Source organism: Sylvia atricapilla, chromosome 10 (genome assembly GCF_009819655.1).
Source record: "Sylvia atricapilla isolate bSylAtr1 chromosome 10, bSylAtr1.pri, whole genome shotgun sequence".
NCBI classification, from domain to species: domain Eukaryota; kingdom Metazoa; phylum Chordata; class Aves; order Passeriformes; family Sylviidae; genus Sylvia; species Sylvia atricapilla.
This window is the reverse complement of record NC_089149.1, coordinates 22,693,630-22,718,447: the sequence shown is the minus strand read 5'-3', so window position 1 is coordinate 22,718,447 and position 24,818 is coordinate 22,693,630. Positions and strand designations below refer to the sequence as shown.

At 38.3% G+C, this 24,818-nt stretch overlaps 1 protein-coding gene across 8 annotated transcripts in view; it reads right to left on the bottom strand.

Annotated features, from left to right (window-relative positions):
• Positions 1-283: 283 nt before the first annotated feature.
• Positions 284-24,818, bottom strand: part of AGFG1 (ArfGAP with FG repeats 1) — a 36,156-nt gene continuing 11,621 nt past the window's right edge. Inside the window, exons 3-15 of one of the 8 annotated variants that reach the window (XM_066326300.1) lie at positions 16,546-16,661; positions 15,843-16,005; positions 14,670-14,826; positions 8,995-9,114; positions 8,305-8,376; positions 7,124-7,333; positions 6,098-6,278; positions 5,400-5,479; positions 5,015-5,107; positions 3,602-3,649; positions 2,064-2,222; positions 1,369-1,460; positions 284-992 (exon numbers count right to left, since the gene is read on the bottom strand). In XM_066326300.1, coding sequence (XP_066182397.1) covers positions 933-992; positions 1,369-1,460; positions 2,064-2,222; positions 3,602-3,649; positions 5,015-5,107; positions 5,400-5,479; positions 6,098-6,278; positions 7,124-7,333; positions 8,305-8,376; positions 8,995-9,114; positions 14,670-14,826; positions 15,843-16,005; positions 16,546-16,661 — 1,551 coding nt within the window. In that variant the 3' untranslated portion in view covers positions 284-932. The remainder of the gene's footprint in view (positions 993-1,368; positions 1,461-2,063; positions 2,223-3,601; positions 3,650-5,014; positions 5,108-5,399; positions 5,480-6,097; positions 6,279-7,123; positions 7,334-8,304; positions 8,377-8,994; positions 9,115-14,669; positions 14,827-15,842; positions 16,006-16,545; positions 16,662-24,818) is intronic. The other 7 variants (XM_066326295.1, XM_066326296.1, XM_066326294.1 and 4 more) reach the window with 7 other exon arrangements.

Here is a 24,818-nt window from a genome sequence, read left to right as displayed (position 1 = left end):
ATGACAGATACTCTATCCAAACAATCCAAATCTCTCCTAACATTCTCCTCTGTGACAGGTCACTTCACTTGAGCTAGAACAGCAAGCTTCATCACAAGGACACAAAGAAACACATCCAAGTGAGACATGAGAAAATTTTAAGCTTAACTCACCTTTAAACATTGCTTTGGACACCTCATCTGTGTACAAGACACAGCGTGTACATTTTCATGCGGTAAATGTTACTGCACAGAAATAATGCTACACAGTTTTTTTTCTAATATTTATTTTTTCACCTGCAAACTGTAGCAAAACATGATCAGCTTTATTATGCAGACAGGTATCCCTCTAACATTAGAGATTTAGGCATGTATAAATAGAAGAGCTCTTAGGAAAAGAAAACATTTTGAGAAATGAACAAACCTTCAATTTAACTTCGTGACTTCCAATACCAATGGTTAAAATGATGCAGCTCATTCATTCCAAGAGATACAACAGCACCTTAAAGTGGCTGATCTATTCCCCAGTAACATTTTTCACATAACAATGTGTTAAAGTTACAAATACTGATATGCACAAATAGCTATTTTCTAAGAAAAATATGTACAGTACTGCAGCATAATGAGTGTGGTATCTGCAATAACTTATTAGCCAATTTTAATACACATGATACCGCTACTTTTTACCTGCCACTTCACAGGTTCATGGATGTTACCACAGCCCTCTGTTCTGCACGTTATTACCTGGTGGGGGGTGGTTTTCTTGGTTTTTGTGTCAGGTGTTTTTTTCTTTTTGAAGTTTTTTAAAGGTACACAATGCAGGCTTTTATTTTTACTTCTTAAAGACTTCTTTTGTGTTTAAAGCTAATATCAGTGAAACAAGACAACAGTGCAAGAGGCGCAGAGATGTTATGTGACCACATAAGAGTTCTTTTGGGTAAAGTGTCTATAAGGCTATAAGAAAGGATTGGTTGATGAGCTTCCTGTTGGAAATTGTCCTGTTGGTGCACCAGCCTGGGGGAAAAGGAACAAAGAAAAATAAGGCAAGTATTTAAGATTTTTTTTCCCATATTGTAAATCATAAATGCAGACTATATTAAAAATCAAACAACCTGCTGGGGAATACTTCTGTTTCATATTGCAATCTGCTTTTTGCTGCTTCTCTGGAATTACACTACTGGGGGAACATGTATGAAAGTACCTCTGCCTTGATCAGAACATTTTTACAAAAGGTGTATCATCAGAACAGTGAGCTGCAGTTATGAGAGTCACAAGCTGCCTTGCCTTTTTAAAATCAAGAAAACCCCCAAATCTTTATGTATTTCTAAATTAAGTGTTACAGACTATTCTTCTTTGAACATACAGAAGCCACTGATATGCAACAACTCACCATAAAAGGGTTACTAGATACTCCAACAGCTGCAACTTGTCCAAAAGGAGTTACTACAGGCTTTGCTTGCCCAAATGTAGCAAAACTTGCTCCTTGGAAAGAAGAGTAAAAAATATTAATACTAGTAAACAATGTTCGAAGAGCTCTTTGCTGCAGCTCCCAGCCAAAATGAAGTCTAAGTTTGAACTGCAGAATCAGCAGGACTGATCCTACTTAAACCTGATCAGGAATGTAAGTGTAAAACACAGTGGCTGAGCTGTTTGATGAGTTATGAACAGTTGAAAACAATCTCCAGTTTCTACACATGCACTTTTTTCAACATTATATCATCATATAAATTCAGGAAGAAAATACTTTCCAATCCTCTCCTGCCTATGTTCTATGAAGTTAGAGAAAGTGTAATAATGCGTTTCAGACATTCCAAAACAGCCCTTCTTGCCTAAAAATCCCTTTAAGCCTGGGAACACTTACCATCTTAGGATGAAATTTTGGTAAAATTTCAGTTTGGTCATTACACAACTGCACACAGCCAAGTCAGAAGGCTCAACTACAGAGCCAAAACAGTGCGGGAACCCTTCACCAACACGACTATGGAGTTCACGTAGAAACAAAAATCCACCCATTATTGCCAACTTACAGAACATTTTCGCCATGTTTCTGATTTAGACAAGGTTATCTAAAACATACAGACCTACCATTTGGCTGCTGAGCAAAAGCAGTCTGTTGAGGGAAAGCTGCCTGGGTTGGGAACGTGGGCTGCTGGAAGTTGCCACTATAACTAGTAGGAAGACTGTAGGAGGCAGGAGTTCCAAAACCTGCCGGCATGCTCATGGATGCAGTACCAAATGTTGCTGCTGGTAGGCAAAAAACAACATGCAATTATTTATAAGAAATCACTTTTTTCATTAAATAAATTACTATAAGGCCATGTTAAAAGTCTTCTAATGCCCTCTGTGACTGGACAAAAGTTTGGTTAAACTTCTACAGCCACTGAACTGATTTGCTCCCTTGGATGACCACCAACTGGGTGCATAATTTGCTTTTACACTTTAAAAACAAATGGCGTTATTTAAAATTGAGTAGATTGAGCACATTCAGATATATTTTCTGAAGAGGAAATTATTTTTTGTTTTCATTCTTATCATACATTTCCCCCACAATTTTTCCGGTAAAAGTCTGTACCCTAAGAAGCAAGCATGTTCAGGCAGCCTAAGCTCCTCTGTTTTCCTTCTTCTGAGAAAAGCAAGAAAGGATTTTCCTACTTCAAGGTGCACTACAGGAGGTTATAAATAAAAACAACCCCAAACAAATCAAAGGGATACATGCATCCCCTTTTTTCATCCCATCTTTAATGTCTTTAAGGAAATTCTCACCATGCACATTATTTGCACACAAAGCTCCTGTTGAAAACCCTCTTACTACTGAGGTGGAGCTTAAAACGAGCCCAAAACTTTTCATCTGATTCTCTGCTGAACATTTCAAGTAAAGAACACACAGCTCATAAGCATTTCCCCATGCCTTCAGCAAATAAACAGCAGCACATTAGGTGCAAAAGTATAGTAACAAAACCATTATTCAGTCTTTTGGGAGTTATTCTTGAAAAGAGAAGTGTATAGGGAAGATTTTTGGTACAAATACAGACACCAGGTATTCTGTGCCAGTTAAACAGGACTTCTCTTTTGATATATTACAAGCCACATTTTATGTAAGCTCAACTGTTTAAAAAAGCTAATAAAATTAATTTAATGAATATAGCTTAATTATCAGTTGAAATATTTACCCCAAAAGTATTCAAGGGCAAGACATACAGACAAACTCTTGACAAGTGCACGCAAAACTAATGTACTAACACTGTTCTCAAGTTACGGTGAGCAGAGCAGCTACTCGACAGCAAACTTGGCTAAAACAGCAAACAGAAGCACAACAAAATCAGCAGAGGACTTAGGATATCCCAAAAGGCATCAAACTACTGTTGGCAGAAACTTCAACAGTCACTCATTAGCACTGTATGGTGACCACCGAGGATATCAATAATGGTTTTGTTTTGGTTGCTCCACAGGATGCCTATGTGTGCTCTTCTCTCCCTCTGCCCAGTTGCCAAATACCCACACCCACTCCATTTTTAAGAAGTCTTCCACAATTCTTCGTGCAGAGAACCAGATAGCTGTCAATAAGCTTTTACAAGCAAGAACAATTAGCCACAAGAAACTTGATACCAAATGTGGCCACCTACCAAAATGAGCCTGAGGAAATATGTGAGAGTGCATTGCTCCCGAGAGGCCTTATGGAAGCCACAAAGAGACCAGACAATGTCAAATCATTTATACACTCTTCAACAGTCATTTCTTAGTTATATATATATATAAAGAGAAACAGATACACATGTATGTACCAAACAGTTCATCAATAGCATGACCAGCAATAGATTAATATTAGAAAACAATCTGAAATAAACTCTATGAAACAGATCTCCCGTATACTAAATAAGTTCATGCAGGAAGAACACATAAAAGTACAAGCCATAAGTTTACACCTTACACTGAAAGAGGCTGAACCCTGTCTTTACTTATAGACATTATCTCTGTCACCTAGTATGGAATATCAGGATGGCTGCCAAAGGCTTGGAACCTCAGCAAGCCAGGGACAGCTGTATAGAAGGTGGAAGGATAGAGGTGCCATATTCAATATTTATCTAAAGAGGCTACAAATTCTTAATGATGATGCAAAAGAGCCCACTTAGAAGTAGGATTAATATATAGAAAAGAAGATATTTTGGGTATTAAGTACCTGAACAAGTTTAGCTGGATAATACCTCAAAAGGGACTGAAAACAGAATTAGTTTCAGCAGAGGACACAAATTCATCAAATGAGTTTTTTAACTCAGCCTACCTAAAACCATTGACATAGAGCAAACCACAACTCTGTGTCAAAATGCACACATCAGCAGATTTTAATTGAACAGATTTTGTTGAAATCCAGCTAACAGATTCAAGTGTCAAAATTTAGCAGTCGCTCTGCAGAGGAAAATCAGCATAACCTAGCAGCAATCTAAATCCAAGCTCATAATTTTAAAGTACAAGTTTGTTTTCTTGAAAAGAGATTAAGTTTTGCCCATCGAATTATGATTCTACAGACTCCTCCCACAGAAAATTAATATAAAAATTACTGTAAAGATTAAACATATGCTTTAAAAATGTAAAGTACTGATTGAGTTGACTGGTGTAGAGCTAACATCCCAAAAGTCCTGTCCTTACTGGTTCTGGCTCCAACTCTTTGGTTTTGAGACCTTTCAACACATTGAAATAAAAAAATCAAAAAAAAGGGCTTTCAAGATTCCTGATTTCAGGGCTACCTGCTATAAAGCATGCTCTAAAGTCAAGGTTATAGTCTTGGAAGGAAGCCAGCTGGTGATACACAGACTACAAACAGGTAGAGCTCAAACATATCATTTTGACATTTTTCATGGCCACCATCTGAAATCCTAGAATTGCACCTCAACACTGAGCAAATACACAGCATGTCAAATAGACTCGGGACAGATAATACAGAAAATCTTTAAGAAACAAGTTATACATATACAGGAAAAAAGAATGAATGCAATTCTTTAAAGAAAGTTCTCAAACACTCAATGTATTTTTTTCCTAACCTGTTGCTCCTCGGCTATTGGTCTGGAATGGATTTGTTGAAGGTGCCACTGGGGCAACAGGGGCAGCTACAAATGGATTTGTGGAAGGTGTTGCTGAAAGATTAAAGACATTTTATTAAATAAGCATTTATCTAACAGCCAGTCTGACTCACATGAAGTCTATACAGCTTTTAAACAATGACACTTAAATACCTAAAATTAGATGAAAAATCAGGAATTTGTAAGAAGATAGATTAAAATATAGTTATTTTAACAGGAGTACTTTTTCATTTTCAGTACCTTTATTAGCTTCAGTATTAGTGGTATGAAAGTGGAGCATTATCAAGTAAAAATTAGTAGATTGCTTGCTTACAGTCCTCAAAGGGTGTTAGTAACACTTCCATACCTCCAAATGGAGCAGGCACGCTTGAAGATGCAGGCTGTGTCTGTGCAGTAGCAGCCACAGGTACTGTTCCAAAAGCATTGCTGGAAATAATTTATACAATTCACTCAGTGAAGTCAGAATTGCTTGTTTAATAATTATATACAATTTACAATTACTGCTGGCATGTAAAAGAAAGGTGATGAACACATACATGCAGTTTGCAGACTGCAGCCTACCTCCCTGATGCCAGGGTCAGACACTCTCACTAGTGCTGAGCAATGGAAAGTCATCTCTACCAACAGCAGGAGAAGGAATATTGAGCTAAGGCAAACAGCATAAAGGTTGCAAAGCAGAAGCCTTAGGGGCACTTGCAATACCAGGCCCCTAAAAGGTATCTGGTATTTGTTACTTCAATGATCTAAAAAAGAAATGGGTTTTACATTAAAATTATCTGAATTCTTTTTTCAGGGATGATCCTGTGATTTTGAGTATGCATGCAAGTACTCCACAGAGAAAAGAGCTACCATCTAACAGGCTTAGCGTGTCATGACTAGCAAGGTGCAGAGAACATTCTGCTGACATCATTCTTAGAGTGTGCTATCCCTCAGTACTGCCATTCTTTGAAACAAGAAGCAGTTTCAGCAGTACCTCTCCCCTCATTCAATGCTGTTTAGGTAAGAAGAGAACTGAGCAGTGACTGGCAGCCAGTGGGGCCATACCTGCTGGCGTTACTGGTGGCCGTGTACGCGTTGCTGGAGGTGGCCGTGGAGCTGAAGACACTGTCCAGCTCCGCCAGCGCCGCGTACTTGTCTGAAGATGCACTTGACTGGTTGGGGGCTGACAAGGCAGGGCCTGCTGAGGACACTGCTGTGCTGAACCCACTTCCCTGCTCACTCCCACCTAGAAAGAAAGAAAGCAGGTTAAACACACTGAAGATGGTTTCACTTTGTCCTGCTGACATTGAGAACTAAATGAAAGTTCACAGATGGTTACAAACTTAAAAATTAAATAAGCACCAGGGCATAGAGCAAAAGTGCTTAACAAGCCAGTAGCTTTGAGCAAAATGTCCTGTCTCCGTAGGTGCTCTGCAGCCCCAAAGAGCTTTTTCCTACAAAAATAATCTATTCATCTTCAACTAGAAAATGAACAGAACACCTAACCTCAAACAATCCACCTCAGAACAAACCTCTCAGTACAAATGAATGTAAGTTTTAACACACCATTCGAGAAGAACTATATTTGAGTAATAGAATAACTAGCTTTTTCCCCTTAATTTACTATCAACTAAATCCAAGTATCACTGCTACTATTTTATGAAAAACTGAAGGCAAATGTTTTTGTGGTAGAGAGGTAAGAAAGCTGCTCTGGCAGCTATTTGCAACAACTGCAGCTCTCCACTGCAGAGCATCCACTATAGGTTTCAGTACAAATATAAAAAATATATTTGTATTTTTATATGTTTTAATTATTACAGTAATGATTATAATTATTAAAATATTTTAATTTATAATTATTCAGCTCAATGGGAAATAGGATCCCAAAAAGCAGTCTTCTAATGACATCCTTTTGAAATGATGTCTTAAAACGTACATCTTGCACATTAAGGGTACATCGACACAAAATTCTACTGATAACTTAGAGATGGGAAATTTTGAAATACAGTTACAGTACTTTGACAAGCACAGCCATCCTTGTTCTAACTATACACATATAGAATAACCATGGCAAACAATAAAGTTTAATACCTTGCCCTGCACTGAAGATATTATCTAAATTAGCAAGAGCTGCATATTTGTCAGCTGACTGAAGATTCAGTTTATTCACTGCAGCTTTACTGGCTGCAGTTGCTGTGGCGTTGCTCTGAGAAGCATTGAAGGATCCAAAATCAGCACTGGAGGATTTGGGGAAGTTATCAAAGTGAGCAAAATTAGCATTCACTGATCCAGCACTTCCACCTGTAACAAATTAAGTTAAACATGATCAGTGCTCCAGAGTTAGAAATTCTCTCCAACTTTAACTGATTGCACAATAACCCTCCCTTTGTGGTTATGTGAGGCAACGTGTTTGCCTGCCCCGTCCTACACATTTAAGACTCCTTCCCATTTCCTTCAAGTTCAGTGGGCCATCAGAAAAAAACTAATACATTGTTTGGACTGCATGTCAGGGACAAACACCCCAAACTCCGAAATTTTAAATCATGGTCATAATTTGATCCTGAAAACTATATGCTATTTTTAGCTGTTAAAAATAACTTCAATAATAAAAGCTTCCTAGAAAAATATATATTTGTCTTAGTCTTTAATATCCAAAATACAGAAGCTTCATTTCCCTACCATATGCAGCTAACAAATAGCTACTATTTGCATTTACTTAGTGGTTCAGTGTTTAGCCATTTCAGATGTCAGCCATCATCCTAAGCCAAAGAAGTGTCTGGAAGTCCAGAAGTTGTATGATTTCATGCCCAGGTTTACAGAGTTTGGTTCTTTAGTCTCAAGAGTTTTAGACTGCATCTGCATCCAATCAGGAAAGAAGTTAGGGGGAAGACACAACACAGCTCTTTTATAACCAATCTCCATTCACGTCAGAGTGAATTCACATAAATCAATTTTAGAAATCTGATACGGGTTCACACAACTGAACTTCAGATCAAGTATGACACCATGAGCTTCCATCTCTTCATTGTCCAGACAATTTAATCTAGGCAGGTCACATTCTCAAATTTAAATGAGTTATTCCATTAAGTGTATCACATTTTATAACAGTTGGCTGATGATTCCACTCATACTACAGAACTTTCTAAAACAGAAACACAACTTTCTAAAAGCATAAGCAACAAGTTGAAACATATGCAACAGTAGGAATGGAAGTGCTATACTACAATGGCATAAGATGAAGCAAGCTGAGTTTTCCACTGCGTGGAACTTACTGTGAACAGCCTGGAGAGGAAAAGCTGAAGTAAATTCACCAAAACTGCAGCTAGATGAAAGCGTTCTGAACGCTGGACAGCCAGAAATTGTGTGTGGGTTAAAGTTAACATAAGAAGGGAGAAAGAAAATTTGAAAAAAAAGTTTAAAACAACACCACACTCAAAAGAAAAAAAAAAAGGAAAAGAAAGTCAGTCAGCCAAAGATCTAGACAAACAGCAAGTGTAAACTCAAGCAGAAGTTCTAAAGCATGATCAAATTAAAGGAAAGCAAAATAAATTTTAGCAATAGGCTCTACACATGAAGTCAAACACACTGAAGTGTGTGCATATGCTATACATATGCATAGACACACACTTGTTTGGTACTGTGACATCCTTTTGGATCTACTGAAGTGCTTCTCTTAGAGTCAATTCAATACTTATTAAAAGCAGTTGAGTTTATTATTTTCATAGTTATTTCAGGTGTAGAGCTAACAAACAGAGTGCCATAAATTAGACTTCTGAGTAGCATTAGGGGAAAAAAAAATCAACACCAAACACAAGGAATTCATTTTGAGTTTCCCCAGAGCTTCAGATGGCTTGATTGCATTAAAGCAGGCAGATGCAAGAAAAACTCAACTTCGGTACCTTCCAACATAAAGGTAAGGATTATTTCAATTAAGTATTAATCAAAAGTGCTAGGAGTTCTACCTGTATTTTGGGGCTGAAAAGGAGACTGACTTGCTGTGGGGAAACCTCCAAAATTACTCGAGCCACTAGACTGTCCAAATGCATCAAAGTTTGCAAAACCTGCATTGGCAGAGTTCTGCGCTGTAAATCGCAAAGGAACAAAACATGTTAATGGATATGGGAAATAAACACAAAAAACAGATGTATTAACTGAATTCATGGTCATGACAGCCTCCAAGGGTTATGTCCTATCATGTACTGCTTCTGACATGAAGAAAATTACACATTATTCCACAACTGAAAGTTGTCTTTGAACAAGCTTTCACAAATCACCTTCACAGAGCTGTACCACCAGTTAATGCTACTTCTGTCCTTCTCACACAAGCTGCTCACAACTGCATGACCTGATGGAATCCACTTCAGCTTAACCCTCAGTATTTGCAGTGCTGGCTGCTCAGGAAAAAAAGAGCCAAAAAGTACAGAACAATACCTAATTTCCAAAACTAGAACTTGTGGGCCAACTGAACATTTATTTGTGAATAGAAATTAGAAGGTATTCTTGTAACATACTGGCAATTCAAATTCCTCATACACCAAGTGCTACTTCCTCAGGTGAATTTTGGTTGGCACAACTTGAATAGTTTTAGCTAGGTTTATAATTTAATTTAACTAGAAAATTCAGTCTTTAAATAAACAAAATCCAAGTACAGTACACAATACCAATGACAAGAAGACAGCATTCATAGAGTGTATCCACAAAATAAAATCCAAGGAAATTTCAAACAGAATTTCAGTTTTTGCCTTCTTTCATGCCATACTCTAAGAGAAAACAGAAGTTAACACTAATCTCATTTTGACCAGCTGGACATTCAAGCATCTATAGATTCAACAGGAATTGCATGCCTAACTGGTAAGTTCCACAGAGGCCCCTAAACTCTGTTATAAGCAAGAAAGGAAAAAAAATTTCTGATCAAATGCAAACCAAACCTTTTTATAAAGATAACTTAAGTTCCTATCTAAAGAAAGCTCGCAAAACACCTTATGGAATAACAGATGGCAATACATTATATTTTTAGGTTAGAATTAGCTTATTCTGGAGAGATTTTGCAGATTAAGTATATCCAAAGAAAATAAATTATGCTGATTGCTGAAGTATTGCAACTTAATAGCCTGATAGTGCTAATTAAAAGTTGTATTATTGCACTTAATTTCTATTCAAAAGCAGCTGTGCTAAGGATTTATAAACTAAAAGGACATTTTAATACCAACTACTGTACTCCACAATACTGCTAATATAAATGGAAGTGCCTGCATTTTCCTTCCCAGAGTACACTGGGAGAGACCGTGAGGTTTGGCTGGACTCGATACCATGTTTAATAAACCGTGTGTATAAGCATTTGGTTACAGAGCATGGTTCTGGCAGCAGGGAGCAGCCAGGATGGTACCTGTGAGGAGAGAACAGAAGCTGCCCCCATTGCTGCACAGCTGCTGCAGCTCCAAGACTGCCCCACCACTGCCCAAAGCTAAGCCTACTAGCAGTGCCGGCTGGGGCACTGTGTTTAAAAAAAAGGTTAAAAACCAGTGTGCAGCAGCTGTGGCAGAAAGGAGTGAGGAAAACGCAGGAGAAAACACTGCCGACACCAAGGTCAGCTAAGGAAGGACATGCTCCAAGCCCATGGAGAAGACCATGGTAAGGAAGGCTGTCCCACTGCAGCCCACAAAGGACCATGGTGTAACACATTCACAGTGCAGCCTGTGGAAGAGCCACACCAGAGCAGGCACGGAGGGTACGAGGAGGCTGGAGCTCATGGAAAGCCACTGCTGGAGCAGGCTCCTGGCAGGAGCTGTGGCTAAAGGAGAGGAGGCCCCACTGGAGCAGCTTTTTTGGCAGGAGCTGTGACCCTGCCTGAAGGACAGCACCCCATGGAAACGACCCACACGGGAGCAGTTCTGGAATAACTGACACCCACAGAAAGGGCCCACAAAGAAGTTTAGGAAGGACCATATCCCACTGCAGGGGAAGGACCCCACAACAGAGCAGCACGAGGAAGAAGTAGCAACAAAGGTGAAATCATATGACTTAACTGCCAAATCCATTACCCAGCCCCCTCATGAGGAGGAGCTAAAATGGTCAGGAGTGAAATTACGCCTCACAAGAAGGGATGAAGGTGGGTTTGGTTTTATTTTTTACTATCCTACTCTATTATTAAGTGTCAGTAAACTAAGTCAAGTCTGGTTTGCCCAGTTACTTTCTCTTTACTCATCAGATTTTTGGATATTCTCCCCCAACCCTGCTGATGGGAGAGTGAACACAGCCCCACAGGCACCTGGAACCAGGCAAAGTCAACCCACTACATCATGAGAGTCAGCAAGGAGAAGAAAAAAAATCAAAGTGAAAGCAAGATCTTGGGAAAGTTATTTTCACCTTTGAAATGTGCAAAAAGTTGGCAAAAACAAAAAATTACTTCTATTATATCCTCTGTATTGTTTCAAACAGCATTTTACAGACTCCAAATTGCAAAGTTTGAGTTGTTTTGGTTTTTAAACTAGTAGCTTTTTAATAGGAATAGAGTAAGAATTTACTTTAAGAATCAAAGTGGTGCTTTCATCCTAATGCATCAATTGGGCAAACAAGAGATTGATGTTTAGTTGACCAAACAGGATTAAGTACATAAATGTCACTCCCAGAATAAGGGCAAGATTATTCATTTTAACCACTCACACAAAACAGAAAACTATGTCAAGAATCTTAAATGAAGTAACTTTTGGGTACAAATTAAAAACTGGAGTGTATTACATTAAAAACCACTTCATTTTACTGCATCAACTGACACACAGAATGGATGACTTTCAATTGAGCCCATGTTCAAACAGTATTGCTGTAAAGCCTCTTCAGCAGAGTATCCTGAGAGTAATCTTGTTTTGTTTTATGCAGTAAGTTTCAACCTTTGTAAATGTGGCACAAAGGTAAAGACCAGGTAAGACTTGTACTCTCCTGCATCCAGACAATAGGCCAATTCCAAAATTCAGTTCTCCACACAAAAACCCAAGAACAATCCTAAGTAAGTTCAGGAACTGCAGGGGGTTGCAGACTGCCATGGATTTTCAGCTGCTCTTTACACTGCAGAACAACAAGGCAGTACAAAAGCCAGCTGGCTACAGCCAGGGATGACACCACCAGTGATGGTCAATGTCAGCTGCTCCTACAATCTCTGCAGTTTCTTCTGTGAGTTTGCTCTACCTGGCGTGCAATAAAGGCATGAAACACTGCAAAACAAAAGCCTAAAATAAAATCCACATAGATCTAAAGTAGAAAAAAAACCAACAAACCTCTCTACAAAATAACTCTCATACTAAAGCCTCTTCTCCCATTATCTGCGATAGAGTTGTGCTGCGTCACTACATCTTTGTAAAATCTTTTGCGCAGGTCATCTATTCCATTAGTTTATAAGAAAGCTATATGCCAAAAATTTTGATCCTTGTTGCTATTACCAATCCATAAACTACAGACAAATCAGTAACATACCATCCCCGAAATCCCAATTTCGTAGAAATTTCAGAACTTTGTAAATTAAATACAGACAGTAAACATAAGGTCAGTATGTTCCACTTCAGTAAGCAACAATATCCTAAACCAGCTTAATACACTGAAGAACTTGGAAAGCAGAAACATATCACAAATTCCACTTCCTGCAAAATTTTCAAAAGCTACACCTACACTTCACAGATTACAGCCCAAGTTTGTTAATATTTTCCTATCAGCTGCTGCACTCAGCAACTTATACTAAAGCATCTTAAGTCTGCTGGTCTCTTCGGTGATCTCTTTAGTTAGTATTGTCTACAGGAAGGGAAAAAAGTCCATCCCTTACACACATAGCTAAAATCAAGCCCTAAAACAAGAACACCAGACCATAAACTTCGAGAAAGTAGTGCTGGACTAAGTGCAAATTCTCCCATCCTCCACTGCAGTGCGTAATTGCTAACAAAAATTACATGTTTATACAGCTCCTTAATGAGCATTTCAAACTCATTTTTGCCAAAGCTGGCAGACTGATCAACCCTCTTTGTGTTCCAAAGGAAGAGTCTGTAACATTTTGTTATTCATTTCACTAACACTACCCTGTACTTACTGCACACAAGACAAGCCTTACAAGCATTTTATTACAGCAAGTCAGAAAACACCCTCAGGTAACAAGTCTACAATACACATTTAGCTATCACATGGCTCAGCATCAGATTTCTGTCTTTTAGAAACTGATTTACTAGCCCTGAAACTGCTTTGGGCTGTAAAACTTATGGTAAGAAGTCATGGGAATGACCACAAAGGTTAGTTTGTAACCAGAAATTAACACACTCTCTCCTCAGATTATAGTTATTCTGCAGTGTTCCTATAGCTTTTTATCCTTATAAAAAATACCCAGCCAAGATGCAATGGAATTTTACCTAGATTTGGAACACAGTATTGAAACATTGCTTTAATGGAATTTTCATCTCCTAAAAAGCAGTAAGAATAATTAAATGTATATAAATAAAAAACCATTCAGCAACAAGTTTGTAAAGAAATGATTAGAAAGAATTAACCATCTGCAGCCTTTTCAGTAACACTATACAGCATTGGCCAGTCAGCACAAGTTCTCCCAGTTAAACATACCTCCAAAACGATGATTAACATGAAATTTTATTTTAAGGATTTTACAGAACACAGAGAATAACAATTGCTGTTGCAGTGTGACTGAATTCAGCCATTTATTTCACAACATAAATTTGGATAAATTCTTGGTATTTTACTCAGTTCCTCAGGTGCAAACTTTAAGTCCAATCCATGACACTTTATCTTGGCTGTTAACAGTTTCAGGACTGATTTGCAAGGAATCTCTCTTATTCTGGGTGGAATAGCAGCACCACAGTTTCTCTCAGAACAACTAGATGAAAAGCCCATTCAGACCAGGCAGGCAAAGGTACTTTCCCACAACTACAAGGCAAGCTACCAACAACAAACCTCAGTGACCACAGAATCAACTTTGTCTTTAGGATACACTTCTATGGCTCTTGGTCTTTGACTGGGAAAAAAAACCCAGAGGGTTCAATATATTTTACTGAAGTCATCCTCTAAGAATTCAAGGCCCATCCCCTTTCCTCAATACATATACCCAAGGCTTGTTTATTCTTCCTGAAAATACAGAATACTGCCCACATGGGCAGTACTAAGCTTTCAAACAGACGCACACAAAAGAGGCGATCACTCTTTACTGGACAAGCCTTGGTTTTTCTTTTGACAAACTGCCAGTTATTATCAATGCATCTGAACTCCTTTAAAGTCTCTGTATCTGCTTGCTTATCATGAATGCTCTTCCTAATAATTTTCAGAAAGAAAATTGAAGGTCTAATATCAGCTTCTCTCGACATTTTGTTACTCATCCTCTCTCCTGCGAAGAACCTAAAGTTTAATAGTAGGCAGAAACAGTGTAATCATCCATATCCTAGAGAATAGCTATAGCAACTCCCACTTCTAAAAGCAGAATTGTCAGTCTTTATGTCCTCAACCTTTCTTTATAAAGACCTGAAAGAAATCTTGAGCAATACAACATTCCTAAGGCACAGAGATTACATACATGTCATGAAGTTTAGTCAAAAGCCATCAAAATTAAAACTACATTTTATACATTTAAAAGGGATACAGTTGTCCAAATACCTACCTGTATGACTGTTGAAGTGTGCAAAATTAGCAAAATTAGCCGTAGCAGTTGACTGAGGAGGAGCAGCAGCAAAGATATCTGAGCCAAGGTCACTGAGGAGGTCAAATTGTTTCTTTTCTTGTTGCTGCTGTCCTTGAGATCGAACTACAACAGGAGACTACAAACGAGATTTCAATTAGCTGCTACAAAAAGCTGATATTTCACCAAATTGACATTTACAAAATATTAGAAGGCTAGACTAAGCTTATTTCTTTAAGCCTATTTCTAAGCTTATTTATTCCTGAAGTTTAAGATGCTGAATGTAGCACACACGCTCCTCCTACAGTAGGAGGAAGATCATTTACGCTACTACTCTGGCTTTTAAAGTAACTCTGCAGCAGATTTACATGATTTAATAGCACCCAGAAGATTAAAGTAGTGATATTATTAGCAACTTCAGATTTTGTATTTGAAACTGCAAACACTATACAAATACAAGCAATAAAACTTAATTTTACACAATGTAAAATAGTTATTCATTACATTCTGAAAAAAATCTTTAGAATTCAGTATAAGGAGAGAAAAACTTCATAGTAAGGTTTGAAGTTGCAATTTTCTACTTTGAGTTAAAAGATATCCATTCAAGAATTGCCTGTATCCTGACAGTAGTTTTCACATAAACTAACTTCCTTCCACAAATCTAAGTAAACAGTGTTGTCTGACTTTCCATTACAGCATATAGACGGCCCCTGAAAGCCACTTAGGCCAGTTTCAGAATGCATAGGAAGCAATAAAAATATGACATGCTTCCATCCATATATTCACTACTAATTTCACAGTTAACAGCATCAATCATTTTCTTATTTTCAAAGAGAAAAAATAAATGAAAATATAACACATCAGGTCCAAACTTCAGAGAGGTGTTTATGCAAAGGACCAAAAGACAATCAATTAATCCTACCTGCTTACTAAAACTCTGCTTACTGAAAATAACCACTAAAAATCAATTTGGTCCATAGAAACAAACTTCACGTAGTACCTGATCCGCAAACACGTATATACTTCATTAAAATATATGAAATACAGTGATCATATTAGTGCCTACAGATCACAGCAGTTACTACAAGAATTTCTGTGCCAATGAAAGAGTATCACTGCAGAACAGTTCTGTGCTCCTCAGCAGTCATTACTCACTTGGCTAGGTGTGCCCTTGTTTAAGTGTAGTGCAGGCGCAGCTTCTCCCAAGAGAGATTTGAGTGGCTTCACCTCAGGTGTGCTGCTTGTACTACTGGCAGAAGACCCCGATATGGATGCATGGACTGATGCCACCACCTTTGCTTGCTCTGGAGGAACATACCTACATTCAAGAAGAGCAATGGTTTTTTTGAGTTTCACGTGAGAAGTTCTTAAGTCTGAAGTTGAGAACAGGCAGATCTCAGCTTTGCTACTGAAACCCCGATCCTGCAACAGATTCTATCAGTGGTTTGCAAAATACCCATTTTCTTTCAAGATGCCAGAGACTTGTTTATTAAATTGACTAGAATTTGAAGTCAACAATATTTTTAGCATTTACTCAATGCAAAGCATGAGTCTTTCCCATACTAATAAACAGGATGGGAAGTAATAGTCTGCAGAACTGTTACTTTACATTGTTGTTGACATCCTCTTAAGCCATTTCTGTTCTATCAATATGAACACTGAGGAGCTTCTTTAGTTTCTTTCTTCTCTGCTTCCTACAGGAGCTCTAAATAAAGTTTAGAAATCATTTCACTTTACAGAGCTGTGTAATCTAGTCTGAAGAGCACACTCAAAAATGGAAAGCACACTCAAAATGAGAGCAAACAGTCCATCTTCACTTATCATAGCAGCAATCTTTATAATAGTAAAGGTATCTTACCATCTTTTCTTTTCATATTTTTCCTGTAGAAATTCCTTCACTTTCTGTGGATCCCTGAAGTCTGGAATTGCTGATGATCTATCATCAAATAGGCCTAGCCAAATCTGTTTGCACACCTTAAAAGAAAAAAAAAAAAACAAAACCACAACAACACAGACTGATCAGAGAAAATACCTCAATTCAAAACCTATTTAAGTTTACTACTGTTAATATATTAAACCATTGAAGTGTGTGGCTGCATAATTTATATTCCAGACTGAGCTGCTGTAACAACTGACTAGTACACTATGTAGTGGTCTAAATACCCAAAGCTGCCCGTGACAGCAGGGCAAGCAGATCCCAGCATCCAATTTCACCACCCAACACTCCTTTTACAAAATACTTGTATAATGTACTCATGAAATGTAAAGCATTTCTACTTGTAATCTTTAAGATTCTTCTCCTTCACCTAATTCTACACATTCCCTTACTGTACTTCAGGGCTTCAACTGTGACAACAGATTCCATATGCCCAAAGCCTCAAATAGTGGATTTTAAAGGATCCAAGGTTCAGTATTTATACTTTTAATTACTATTTGAGTACAGGAACTGTTTTTCCAACAGCCTTTGTTACCATGATGCAATTTCTACAACACCATATACATTTGAGTGATTGTGTGAGATAAGGGGTAAAAATACTCTTGCTCCAATTCGCTTTTCTAATTGTAGTTGTGTGCAACAGTTGAACCACTTGCAAAATTCTCAGTATGTTCAAGCTTCAATTTCTGAGCAAAACAAGAGTAAAGGTATTCTCAAAAGTAGACACAGGAGTTTTAACTTGAAAAATTTTACGCCCTTCAGACTATTCTGCAAGTAACCTGAACATGCGCCTAAACAGTAACACCAAACATCAGCTGCCCTCAAAAATCACAGTGCCCTTTTATAACAGGTTTCTTCCAGAGAAGCAGAGTCAAAAAAAGCTTTGTTTTTATGATGCATAGCCTTTCTTCCCACACCCTTTCTGAAATAGCCCTGACCACTCCTCTTACATGCCTACTACAAACATGCCCTCTATCCCTGCAAGTGTCAGGTTTTCAACATTGTACCCAGTGACCTTCAGGAGAAGCACAGCCTCTAACAACACAGAGCTGCAGAACTGACTGCTCTGAAAGTTGGCAAATCAAGGCAGAAGCTGTGATAATCCCACTTCAGCATCTTCCCCAAACTAGTTGGCAAACATGATAAACCTTACAGGTAATTTCAAAGATTGCTCAAGGTTAGAAAGATTGGGCAGACATCCTAACTAACTATGCATTTCACACTTAATGTTTGGGTTCTAAATAGCCCAACTGCATATTCAACACCTGATAGTCCTTATTACCAACATTATTTGGTAATAATGTCATCTACTGGATAGACAGAAAAATCAACAGCAAACAGACCTAATGATCAAAAGGTATTTTAAAATGAGTATTTATATAGCTAATTTAGAGCTAAAATCAGTAGCTCCTACTGCAAATAAACGCAGCAATTCTGCATTCATTCTGCAATTGTACTCAACAAAAGGCTTAAGTTCAATGCACTGTTTTGAGTTCTCAAAATTAAACAGTCACTTACAGTACAGTAATAGATAAAATGAAACAATATGTTTAATACTTCTTCATACAAACTTAGAAGACAAACAGTCAAAAAAGTCACAAGTCTCTTCTAAAGTAAAAGCTAATATCAAGAATCACTGTTTTAACTACTAATCTTTCACTACTTTTTGGTGACAAAATGTATAAAGTCAGAATATTGATGCGTGTAGCTTTAAACCTGCAGTGAATAGTCTTGAGATGAGCCAGCAGTAGTATTTCCATACTTAGATTTGTGAGTATAACTGTACAAGCAGCAGTCATATGATTGCTAGGAGGAAGAGAAGTCCTGCTTGTGGCTATTTACAGAATCTCTAGCAGCAGGAGTTGGTGGTGTTCAAATGTACACAGTCGCCTCTCAACCCCAACTTGAATATTGGAAAGAACATCAGGAAACACTGAAGAAAATAAAAATTGTGCTTAATTTCAGACAAGCAGAAAGAAAAATGTTACAACAGCCCCTACTTGATTCTGCACCCAACACTGTAACACCTGGGGCTCTACCATGATCAGTTTGCAACAAGCCTGAATGTGCTTGCAAATGAGAGAGGAGGGCCCCTTCCCCACCCATATCCAACCATCCAATTATTTCTCCTCCTCCTGCCACCCAAAACAAGGAACATCAAAGAAACTCATCACAATTACCACATCCCTGATACCACTGAAACCCAGAGGAGATCAACTCACAGCAACAAACCACAACCCAGTTTTTCACATTTCTCCCTCCCAGTTTTCTGCTTCATCTTCACCCTGAAGTGCCTAGGCATTGGGAGCTAGAGGGAAAGAAATTAAAAACAAAACAAAACCAACCAAAACAAACAAATTAAAACCCTCAACAACAAACAATCCAAACCAAAAAACAGCACTGTGTCAATGTCTCAGGCCACTGTGACCACTACAGGCGATTCCTGTGAGGACTCAGAAAAGAAGGTGCTGTGTGACTTTAGATCATTACCAGCTACAGAGCTATAGTAGATACAGCTCTATGAATATGCAAACAGGAACGGAGGAGGACTGTGCTGAACAAACACCTGTTAGTTTAAAATGATGCAAGCTTCTTAAAGGCATCAGCTCTTGTCATTGCACAGCAATTTTTGCAAACCTTCAGAAAGCAGGCTTCCAAAAGTGTTTCCTGGAGCATCTAATTCCTTCTAAATACCTAACCACAAAAGGAAGTAACAAGTGAAATATGCCTTAAGTCACTACTGCAATTAATTTAAACAAACAGGCAGGCACTTTGTGTTCTGTTGCTGGTAGCACTGAGAACAGTTTTATTAAATGGGCAACCTATTTTACTACCAGTTTTACTAATGCAAAACCACCAAGCCAAAGAACTGACTTAGTCACACACACTCCAGCAAGACACTCTCATTGTACTGAGAATGACTCTCACTGAGTCTGACTGCAGCAGCTGTAAAACATGTAAAACATTCACCACACCAGAATGCAAATTAAATTTCACCTGGGTTTCTTTACCTCAAGAGTTATCAGAGAAAGTACAATTTCTTAAAAGTTCTTAAATATGGATAAGTCTCAAACCAAAACCACACACCCAGAACAGATAAGAGTACTGTGGATTTGGATAGTGGGAATGATGGAAAGGAACCATAGGACTGCATTAAAGTGGATGTAAAACATGACAGGAATATGAAGGGTAAATCACATCCTCATAAGGGCATTTCAGACCATACTTATGCCCAAAAAAAGGCTGTTTTGTCTTCCTACTACAGTTGGGCTTCATGATGTTAAAGGTTTTTTCCAACCTACACAATTCTGACTTAGGTCTTTTAGAAAGCCATATTTTATAAGGCTTTAGAACCACATCAGAAACCATGAAAAGGCACATATTTCTGTCTGAAGTAACACACAATGCTTTGAACATCAGCAGCCATTCCAAGCAGGCATTCAGAGCCCAATAAAAGGCCCGTTGTCTTGCCTTGTTTGCTGGTGACCTGTGTGCTCTGTCTAGCTATATTTCTGCTACTATCATCTGACTTGACAGGGATGCACAACACTGCATTGATTATGCTTCAAGTGAGCCACAAAACAAAATTTTCAGCCATCTAAAAAAACAAAAATGGCAGAGAGCTGTGCAATACCACAGGATGAAATCAAAATTGAAAAATAAAAATAAAAAAATACTGTTGTCAGAGACAGAACTCACATCATGTAATTGTGTTTTCTTTCTGCAGTCATTTTAAAATAAGTTACCAACAGTCTTGAATCTTGTGCAAAGAAGTTTGCTGTGAGAAATTTTTAATTTTTGCTTTATGTTTATTGATTAGGCCATCATGGTTTTTTGTTTCAAAGCTATTCATGTTACTCTCGTGATAAATATCAGGGAAACTTAGGCCATACAATTTGCTGTTCATGGTGGGGAACGATTACTCAGCATTTATACCTTTGGTACCCTGATTACTCCCTACTAATTCACTATCTGAACTGGACAGATACCAAAACATTCATTACAACAAAAAAAATTAATAGCACCAGTATAGAAAGATCAGACTGGCAACTTCAGTTGCCAACACTTCATCATAAGCTTCAGCACTGTGTTGTCTGGCCCAACAGCTGTCCAGGCAGGACACCTGAACAGCACAGTTATCCACAGTTATCCACAGCATGTGCTGACTCTTGCAGGGCATGGGAGCAGGGAGGAACCAAAAAAGGCATTAAAGGAAATGTGAACTTGCACAAACCCAAGCCTTAAACAGTTGCTCTACTAAACAGTTTTCTTCTTATTTAATAGAAATTCACTATCTGAAAAAAAAAATCCAAGAAAGTAATTTTTCTCAAATTTTGGTTATTTTGAAAACATATGTTTTGCAAAATTTGAATTTGATATCCCAAGGAGCATGTATTTCAAACCACCCCTCTAACTGTTCCATATATAAACCACGCTAGCAGAGATCATTCAGAAAATGCTACTGCTTAAGTTGTATGACACATCTTCACCCCCATTTTAACAGAATTACTCATTCCTTTGCTTTTACAGATAATACATGAAGCATCATTCCAACTCACCCCACAATTGCACAACACTACGATTAAGGTATCGGGCCTAAAAATTCTATGGCTTTCTGAAATCCTTCTACATTGCACCATCTCCTTAGGAATACTCTGGTTCTGCCATTCAATATTAATATTGTTCTTTCTGCAAAAGCAGCACAAATAAGCCAGTGCTCAAAAGCTCTGTTTATTCACCAAAAGCTTTGCTACACTCCTCCTTTTGATAACCACAGCCCTATCAAACAAAATACTCTGCTTAGAGAAAGAGCCTGACAAGCTGGAGCCAAGAGTAAACATTCAAGTTATGTGGAAGCCCCTAGAAACAGTGGAACATATCCAACAATCCATAATCATTGTCCACTGTCCCTGAAAAGTATAATTAGTCCATGTCCCACTGGTTCACCAATGGAGCAGGGAGAAAAAAAAGGAGAGCATTGAAGTCAGAATGACTAAGCATATGCAGCATTTGAAAGTCTACTTTTGTTGAAGGGTTGACAGAACAAATACTTCATAATTTAGCCCCTGCTACATTCTGGGGGCTGCAAAAATCAAGACAAAGCAGTTTTATCTTGTCAGGTAACAATAAATAGATAACAAGATTCAGCAGTTGTCTTCATGGAATTTAAAAGTTCATGAGAATCCCTTTACAACCGCTTTGGGAAGGATACCTGTCCTCTGCCAACAAACTCCAGTCCTGCAAGGGATGTCATTAGACACTTGGCATGGCAACCAGATACTGAGACATTCAGAATTAGATCAGTAAGTATAGCATGAAGTAAAGAGGGAAAGAGAATCACAACCAGCATCAACCTACTCACCCTGACCTAGATAAAAACCCAGGAGGTAGCAAGGCAGAAACTGTGAGTTGCCGTAACTTAAATATATTATTGAAAGGAGAAATTGGGCCAAGTGCATATTGTATGTTAAAATAAAGCTTTTACCTATATTTCTCTTCATACCATTGGTTTCCCTGAATCCGCATTCCACAGCTATTCCATCTGAGGGAGAACTGTTTTTCCCAGAGTAATTATGTTTACCATATAGTAGTTTTTCCATACACTATTTACATTTATAGTCTTATACTTTGAGAAATTACCTTTGTTTTCAGCTTTGCCAGAAAGCAACAAAGAACACATCCCATTCAGTGCACATCTGGCACACCATAAGACAAAGTTAACCAGAAACTTTGGTTTAAGCCAGGCTGGTTTAAAACCCAGCCTTCCATAAGACTTCATGCTTTCAGGTGTTCCAAGCAGGGCTCAAAGACTAAAAGAAAAAATATACGTACCCATTTTCCACAAAAGTTTAGCTTTTATTTTGCTTTTAGATTTGTTGACGTGATTTGGAGTCTTTCCTGTGTGTTTTTACAGAGGGCAAGTGGGGAAGAACAGGCTCAGTAAAAAAACTGCTGATTAGGAAAAGAATCAGCATTATCCATCAAATTTTGCAGAAACACTGAGAATCTGAGATTTCAATTATTTCTATTCCAGCCATGTATTTCAACTACCAAATAAAGCTTTGCCATGTCATAACTATTTCACTGATAGAGATCTCCAGTGTGTGTGGGAATGCGGATACAGGAGAGACAAAAGCCTTCTGCTTACACAACACACAGAGCCACCACATTTTAAAAACTCCTGGTAGCATAGCTGTGCTAGCTAGGAAGAATAAAAATTCAGTCAGGCCAGCAAAGTCAAGTTCTTACTCATTAAGCCTCCTGCTCTTGTAAGCAGTGAAGGCAGCAAGGCAAGGAAAAGCTCTCACAGGACACGTTCTCTTGGTGATAGAAGCTGCACCTCAACCAGGAAAAACATAGTATTTGACCTACAACAATTCTTGAGACCCAGACATACCACTGCATAGGAAGATTACATGTGTCAGCGTAGTTTAAAAAGCTCTAACAAGATAATACCTTTCAGAAGGCTGGTAAATGCCAAATTAGATTTCTTCTTCTCCCCCTTCCTGCCAATAAAATATCCTCAGTAACCAAATGTAATGCTGACAGTGCAAAGAACTGCATATTACCACATAACAAAACTATGTTCCAAAACATGACACCCTACAGGAAGAAAGATTTGGAAACAGTTTCTTTATGTAAGCAAATTATAGCTTTGTTTAGTAATTCTGCACTTCTGATGTCAATATTATTCATTAATCTCTGTAGGTTAAAAGAATTCTATACTGCCAGAGTATCGATTTCAAAGGCAGCTTGGGTCCAGAAGTTACAGTGGTTTCATAAGCAGAGTCAAGCCAGTAAATCCTGCTAACAAAGACATTGTTCCACACACAATCAGCTCATGGATCTCTGTATGGTATTAGCAGAACCAGCAGTGTACTCCAAGGACACCTGACTGCACAGCCTCGTGCTGTCAGCACCCATCAGCTCCAGCTCAGCACTGCTCCTTCCACTCCAGGGTTTCTAGGCCACGTTCCACAGTAAAGGAGATCCTAGGGAAGCATTCTGGTCTGGCCTAGCACCAGCTGTGAACTAGACTCAGACTGCTGCCAGTTCTGCAAGAGTGGAGGAAACAGGGACTTGCACAGGTGCTGCTGAGAGTCAGGAAAATTGGCACCAAACCAAAATTCGGCATTATTTTAATAACTCCAAGTAGCTGAGCATACCTTCATGCATTCTACTCATTAGCTCAGGTAAACAAGGTCTTTGCCCCAGAGTAACAGAGATTTTCTAAATACAAGACCATCAAGATCTCTTTCTTCAATCATATGCATATTACAACGGGTTATTTGGAAAGGTTATAAAATACCTGTCATTTTTCAAAAGGGTAGGAGAAAAATTAACTCTGTAACAAGTTTGCCTCATAATACTATCCTTCATCTTAGAGGAAAAGTTTCTGAATAAATATTCACAGCTATAATGGCAACAGGAGATTAGCACCACCTCCACTTTCTTCAAACAGCGAGTTCATTTCCTACAACCACTGCACAACTGAATCAGAGTCCAAATCAGCACCAGCTTCACTTGAGGATGGGTATTCAAACAGACATCTCCATATCACTCTTTCCTGCTTTTTCATTACAAGAAAATGTGAAAATACCTCACACTGCTCCTCATGAAGAGACCAAGGAGACAAAAAAACCCACCCAGTGAGTCAGAACTGCCTTTATCCTTCAAAAGGATTTCAGAAGGCACTTGAGGAATGTCAGCTGGAAGATGCTTCCATTCTCACTGCAGTGACCTAATCCCAACATTAGCAAAACTGGAGTCTGGACAGCTGTTTATACCTCCAGATGAGTAAGCAAACCAAAATATTAGGTATCTTCTAATACAGTATAAGGATTTAAAACTCTGTTTGAAGCAGTAAAAACTCATTTAAAATAACATTCAAGCTACCTGTACCAGAAAGACATTTCTTAGAATGTGTATATATGGGGAAGAAGATGGTGTCTCACCTAAGGAAGAGCTGCTCCTAATAATTTCCCCCTGAAGCAGATGCTTTGCAGAAGCCTTTCAGTAACTTTTATCCATGTTTGTTTTCTTTTGTTTGTTTGGTTTGAGTGGTTGGGATTTTTTAGAGGACTTCAACCTCATACAATACACTCACCTTATAAATACCCTTTGAAGGAGAGTGGAAAACTACTTCCTCTAATAACAGCTCAGCACCTTAACTGCTTTATCTCATGGAAGTTTTC